General features: G+C 56.4%; 1 protein-coding gene and 1 long non-coding RNA gene across 5 annotated transcripts in view; one reads left to right on the top strand and one right to left on the bottom strand.

Annotated features, from left to right (window-relative positions):
* Nucleotides 1-542: 542 nt before the first annotated feature.
* Nucleotides 543-2773, bottom strand: Cnfn (cornifelin). 3 transcript variants are annotated; one of them, XM_013508681.1, is made up of 5 exons: nucleotides 2666-2741; nucleotides 1919-2102; nucleotides 1373-1483; nucleotides 858-994; nucleotides 543-763 (listed from the first exon to the last, which is right to left on the bottom strand). In XM_013508681.1, the coding sequence occupies exons 2-5, from the start codon at nucleotides 1953-1955 to the stop codon at nucleotides 674-676; spliced, it is 375 nt and encodes a 124-aa protein (XP_013364135.1). In that variant the 5' UTR covers nucleotides 1956-2102; nucleotides 2666-2741; the 3' UTR covers nucleotides 543-673. The 3 variants fall into 3 exon arrangements, with proteins under 3 accessions (XP_013364135.1, XP_013364136.1, XP_005412418.1); XM_013508682.1 differs by having other exon boundaries at nucleotides 1919-2134; nucleotides 2666-2713; XM_005412361.2 differs by lacking the exon at nucleotides 1919-2102 and having other exon boundaries at nucleotides 2666-2773.
* Nucleotides 640-6431, top strand: part of LOC102019334 — a 19344-nt gene continuing 13552 nt past the window's right edge. The window contains exon 1 of one of the 2 annotated variants that reach the window (XR_264952.2): nucleotides 640-731. This is a non-coding gene — a long non-coding RNA (uncharacterized LOC102019334). The remainder of the gene's footprint in view (nucleotides 732-6431) is intronic. The other variant, XR_001232299.1, reaches the window with a different exon arrangement.

Genomic DNA, 6431 nt, shown 5'->3' with positions numbered 1-6431 from the left:
AAAAACAAAAACAAAAAAGGAGAGAAGGAAAAAAAAGCATTTTCCAGATAGGTAGGAGCAGAAATTGTCACAGTGGGCCTCCCTCATCACCTTGCTCCATACCTCGCTTGTTACATCCCTGGACTTAACTGTCCGCTGGGTTCTTGTTAACTCTTGACCTCTGGCTCCTGCTTATTAGACCAAGGCCTGGTCATCCCGACTCTGTCTTGGACCCAGTGCCTCTCTAGCTGCCTGCTATCTTCTGTCTAACTTGCCTGTCTATAGTAACAGGACTCCCTTCCCGGTTTTGCATACTTTCAGGATGTGCACAAAATTTCAGACAGGGGATCTGCAGCTAAGTGCAGTGGTTTTAGTCGGTTAGGTGAGGACGCCGGGGCTCAGAGGGAAGACTCGCCAAAGCCGGAGTCATTCCACAGCCAGCCTCCTCCAGTGCCTGGCTTTTCCATCCACCCTCGGGCACCTCTCCTTTGTCCCCACCTCCATCACCAAACCTCCCTCTCCACCCAGATTCCTTTCCCGGGACAGAAGGGATGTAGGCGGGGTAGGTTTTCAGGTTTTTATTGTGGGTGTATGTTTGGCAGTGGGACAAGGGCGGCAGGGCAGACTCTTCCCGAAGGGGTCAGAGGATGCCGGGTGTGAGCAGCGGCGAAGTAGGAGGAAGGCGGGAACGGCGTTACCCTCGGATCTTCAGTTCCCGCGCCATCTGACAGAGGGCGCAGGGCAGACAAAAGGTGAGGGTCGCCCAGTCGTGCCCGACGGAGCCCTAGAGGGTGGGAGAGAGAGGTCAGGAGCGCTGTCCGCGCCCCCGGAGGAGGGGCCCCGGCGCCCGGCTCCGCGCGTTCCCGGCCGGCGCGCACCTGGATGTGGTAGCGCTCGCGCATGCCAGTGCGCAGGGAGTGCAGGCCTCCGGGCAGGTAGGGCGCGCAGCAGCACTCGCCGAAGTCGTCGGAGATGCGGCAGGCGAGGCACAGGGGAGCGAAAGTGCCGCACAGACCTGGGCGGGTGGAGGACCACAGCTCAGGGGCGAGGCCGGCGGGCGCCAGCTCAGCCCGGAGGTGGGGGTGGGGTGGGGGAGGTGGCGGGGGTCCCGGAGGGAGTTGAGTGTCGGAGGCAATAGAGAGGTCCCAGAGGGGACTGGGGACCGAGGAGGGGCGGCCTAGCGTTTGAAGAGGGAGCTGGCGTCACCAGGACAGTTGAGGCGAGCGGGGAAATCGAGAGCTGGAAGCTGAGGTCGCGGCCCTTGGAGAGTGGGGGTCCTCGCAAGGTGGAGGGAGTGCACAGAGCGGAAGTGGGAGGGAGGCCAGTAGGGGCGGCGGGCGGGTGGGGTGAGCCTCCCTGCCCTCCCGCCTCCCCGACACGCCCCGGCACTCACAGACGGGCATGTCATTGCAGCAGTCAGTGAGACCCGTGTGCCAGTCACTGAGCTGGGTCTGGTAGCAGGTGCTGGCACACTGGGGCTGCGTGGTCACTGGGTAGGACATAGCTGCGGAGGGGGAGAGGTGTCAGCAGACAGGCCTGCTGGACCTCCTGGGCCCCCTCCCCCCCCCCTCCCTTCCCTCTGCCGGGCAGTCTAGGCGGGGCCAGCAGGCCGCCCATGGTGGGGACACCACTGCACCTTCCCGTCCCTTCTGCCACACGTGGGCATCCACACCCCAGTCTGTCCCTGTTGCCTGCTGCCTCTTCTACATTTGGTTGAGATGGGGTGGGATAGGGTGGGGGGTCCTGCAGTTCTGAGGAAGGGTGGGCACCGCCTGGACGTGCCCCCTCCTCCACCACATCTGAGTCTGGGTTCCAGCATCTCAGGGGACCTCTGGGGTGGAAGCAGCTGCCATTTGTCTTCGAAGCCAGGGTGCCCCAGGAAGGGAGGCAGCCAGGTTCCGGGTACTGAGAGGGTTGCGGGTCCATCCAGCGACCCCACCTTTGCCTTTCACGTTGTCGTGCATCTCAAACTGCATTTTGCTGGCCTTGAGGAGGCGGCGGTGTGGATGGACGCAGAGGTGGCTGCGGCAACAGCGGTGAGGTCTGTCCAAGTGATGCTGGGTACCGGGGAGGGGAGGGCAAGGGACTGGGGCACTGGGGGTGGGCTCTCAGGGGGAAGGGAGCTGGGGAGAGAGAGGCCAAGTCAGCCCGCTGGCTGGGAGAGACATGGAATCAGGGATGGGTAAGTGGGGGGCGAGAAACTCGCCCGTGTCTTTACAGCTGCCCGACAGACCCCAGAGGACCCGCCTCATACCACAGACAGCTGCACAGAGAGACAGAGACAGTCCGACAGAGGCAGAGACAAGGGGTGGAGAGAGCGGAGCCAGGTGCCCCTATCACTGCTGGTAACGCCCACACCTTGCAGTCACCCTGACTGCTCTGCAAGTCCACTTCACAGAGGGAACCACGGGCTCCGCGAGGTGAAGGGAGATGCCCAACTCTGATGGCCAGGACCGAGCTGGCTGGAAGAGGGGATGCTGAGCCCGGGAGCGTCCAGACTCAACCCAGAACCACGCAGATTGAGAAGGCAGGCTCAAGGGGCACTGAGAAAGACAGACATCCAGAGAGACAGACATCACAGGGACGCAGGAAAGGAGATGGCAGCAGGGCGGGGTGGCGGCAGAACAGAGGCGAGGTGCCCAGCCTCAGCGAGCAGAGGGCTGCGGGAGGGAAGGGCTACTCTTACCTTCAGGCTGGAGATGCAGGATGGAGACAGAGGTGTAGATGACACAGGCACTGAGTTCTCTGGCCCAGGCCGGGCGCTTCTTATATGGGTAGTGCCACACAGGCCTGGGCGGGGCTCTGACAGAGGTGCCCAGGGAGCCGAGCCGGTCTGGCTGACCCTCTTCCCCTCGCTGGGATTTCCAGCCCTGCCTGTCCATTCCCCACCCCCAACCACTTCCCCTGCTGCCTCACCTCCTAGGATCTAGGAAATAGTAGGGGTGGGGCAGCTGGTCATCCTGCAGAGACCCAGAGACCCAGACGGAGACAGGGAGAGGGAAGGGGGGTGGGGAGACCAAAGAGATGCAGGGATATGGTGATCCGGGAGGCAGGGAGAGAGAAGACTCAGTGAGTTGGAGAGAGACAGGGGGACAGAAAGAGGGGGAAAGATGCTGGGGCAGAGAGGGGTAAAGACTCAGGAGAAACAGCAAGAAGGAAAGTTAGGGTTCGGGTAAGAGAGGCACAGAGACGCACAGGTGGAGGGGCGTAGAGCGGAGGGCAGAGGGAAGGGGTTGGTAGAGAGGAAAAGGCCAGGTGGTGTGCAGGGTGCAGGGGGGGCTCTCCTTAAAGACTCTCTCTCCTTGTGCTTAGTGACCTCACCACCTCCTGGGGAGAAGGGGGCTTAATGAGCTGTTACTTCCCCAGAAGAGGGGAGATTGTTCTCCCATGCAGGGCCAAGAGATGAAGCAAGGCACTGTTTTAGGAAGCGACTTCTGCCCCGATCAAAGTCAGTTATCACACTGCGCTGGGCGTGGTGGCGCACACCTGTAATCCCAGCACTTGGGAGGCTGAGGCAGGAGGATCGTCCTGAGTTCAAGACCAGCCTGGGCTACAAAGTGAGCACAAGGCCAGCCTGAACTGCATAGTGAGACCCTGCCTCAAAAAAACAGACCAAAAAAAAAAAAAAAAATCGCACTACACCTCAACTCCGAACTGGAAGGTGAGGAGGCTGCTAGCAGAAATGGAATTGAAGGGCATGGATGCAGCCCTCATCACATCCGAAGTCCTAATAGAGCAGAACACTGGGGTTGGGGCCTGGGACCCCTAGTTCTGAGGAAGGAGGAGGCTGGAGACAAGAGCCCTGCGTCTGAGGGAGGGGGTCTGGGCCTGGGTCCTGGGTCTGGGGGGCTGAGGGGTGCTGAAAGAGGAGGGACCCCTGAGGAAGGAGGGAACTGGGGTGTAGCCCCCTCAGTTTGAAGGAGGGCATTGGGCCTGGATCCATGGCCATCTCCTTAAACTCCCCTGCATATTCCTGGGTAGGTAGGGGTCCTGGGTTCCAAACTGCTGGGCTCCAGAGGTGAAGGCTGGATTCCTGTGTTGTTGAAGTCTCCCCTCAACAGGCTTGACAGGGTTGGAGGTGACTCAATGAGGGAAGCAGGGTTAGAGCTGGGTGGGGTTCCCAGTGCGGGTGTTACCCCAAAAATGTAGGAGGCACCAGAAAGTTAGGGCGTCAGCCGCAGAGAAGGTCCTGTCATCATCCCACACTATAGCGATGTGGGGCGATGGCAGGTGGATCACCCGCTGGCTTGTGAGCGCAGCGTTCCCCACACCCCACACACCAGGACCCAAAGCTTCCTCTCCAGGGACCAGCCTGATGGCTGGCTGTCCTTGTCCCCAGACCAGGTCTGTCACTTGGTCTGGGAGCTGCATGTCCGTAGGGCGTCTCCTCCCTTTGTTCTTGTGTGCCTGTCTTCCCATCTCTGTATCTTCATCTCTAATTCTAAATCTCCTTCTTTCCTCATCTCTGCAAATCTGCCTCTAAGTCTTTGCATCTCTGGCACCCACCTCTTAGTTTCTCTCCGCTCTGTGTCTCTGTGCCCTTATCCTGGGGACTCTGTCTGCTGTCCAGAGGTATCTCCTCATCTCTCCCCATGTCTGCCCCTCGCTGGGCATGTTCCACAGAGGCAGCCACGGGCCCTCCCTGCCAGCTGGTCAGATTGTGGGCTGCAGGTGATTCAAGGCCAGTCATTCTGGGGACCCCGGGGTTCCCAAGATGACAGTCTGAGTTGTCTTCAAGTTTCCTCTTCTGATACATTCTGGAGGCCCCAATTAGACACAACTCATGTAGATGAGGGAGCCAGAACTGGGGAGCTGTGAGGTGGCCTGCTGGGGCATGAGGAAAGCTTAGAGCAGCAAGAGGGGAGCCTAGGAGGTGGAGGTTTGCCTGTGGCCCAAGCTAATAGCCACTTGGCCTGTGTCCTCCTCTTAAGGGCTTATTCCATATACACAGGATGCCTAGGTCAATAGGAATTTCTTTCTTTCTTCTTTCTTTCTTTCTCTCTCTCCTTTTTTTTTTTGGTCTTTTTGAGACAGGGTCTTGCTATGTAGTTCAGGCTGGCCTTGAGCTCATTTTATAGCCCAGGCTGGTCTTAAACTCACAACAATCCTCCTGTCTCAGCCTCCCGAGTACTGGGATTACAGGCATGCACTACCATGCCCGGCTTCTTTCTTTCTTTCTTTTTTCTTTTTTCTTTTCTTTTCTTTTCTTTTCTTTTCTTTTCTTTTCTTTTCTTTTCTTTTCTTTCTTTTCTTTTCTTTTCTTTTCTTTTCTTTCTTTTCTTTTCTTTTCTTTCTTTCTGGTACTAGGAATCAAACTCAGGACCTGGTGCTTGCCAGGCAGGTGCTTGTGCCACTGAGCTATATCCCCGGCCCCTCAATAGGAACTTCAGATACATGATGAATACTTTTTAGTGTTAGTATGTTCCATGTGCTATACTTATACTAAAAATTATTTGTTTATCTGAAATTCATATTGAACTGGACTTGCTCTTTTATTTATTTATTTTTTTAACTTTTAGGTGCTGGGCCTTGCACCACTGAGCTATATTCTTAGCTTAAAAAAATAATTTTTTTTTTTTTTTTTAAAACAGGATCTTGGTAAGTTGCCCAGGCTGGTCTCAAACTTGCAATCCTCCTGCCTCAGCCTCCAGAATAGTTGGGATTACAGGCTTGCATCATCACACCCAGGTGGACTTTTATTTTTCTTTGCCAAGCCTGAAATCCTGCCTAGTCCAGGCCGCTACTTCTCTTGCCTCTGAACTGGAGAGTCCAGGGCTGGGTTCCCTTCTTCATTTGCCTGAGAAAGAGCCAGGCACCCATTCCCCTGCTCCCTCAGCACACAGGAGTCCAGGCTGCCAGCCGCAGAACCCAGGAATCCAAGTGTGGACCTAGTTGCCCAACACGGGTTTCACAAAGCAGGTTGTGCCATCTGTGGCCCTGGTGGAACCGGTCGGGCTGAGCTGACAAGTAGGGGGTCCCTTCCCATCCTAAACCTGCTGTTTCCTTGAGGGTCAGCCCAGGGGAACAGGAGGGACTCAGGGAGCTCCTGGGTGTGTCATTGTCTGGTTTGGGTGTGTTGTGTCTTCGTGTCGGTTGTGTGACTGTGTGAGGATTGTCACAATGCATCACTCTTTTCTTTCCTTTTTTTTTTTCCTTTCAGGACTGAGATTGAACTCAAGGCCTTCGCAGTGTGCTACATCTGCAGGAAACTCCACCTTTTTTCTGAGACAGTCTTGCTAAATCACTAAATTGCCCGGGCTGGGCTTGAACTTGTAATCTTTTTGCTAGAGTGCTGGGAGTACAAGCTGTGACACTATGCCCAGCACAGTACTTCTTTTCATAGCTTCTGTGGTCTGCTGGGTGACATCTGAGGAGTGTCTTCTATCTTTGGGTCGTATTACATGCCTGTGATTGTATGCACTGTGCACTTGTATTTGGGAATGTTCTCATTT

The sequence above is a fragment of the Chinchilla lanigera genome, unplaced genomic scaffold (assembly GCF_000276665.1).
Source record: "Chinchilla lanigera isolate Chin_1 unplaced genomic scaffold, ChiLan1.0 scaffold00154, whole genome shotgun sequence".
In the NCBI taxonomy this organism is placed as follows: Eukaryota; Metazoa; Chordata; class Mammalia; order Rodentia; family Chinchillidae; genus Chinchilla; species Chinchilla lanigera.
This window is presented reverse-complemented; position numbering and strand designations above follow the sequence as displayed.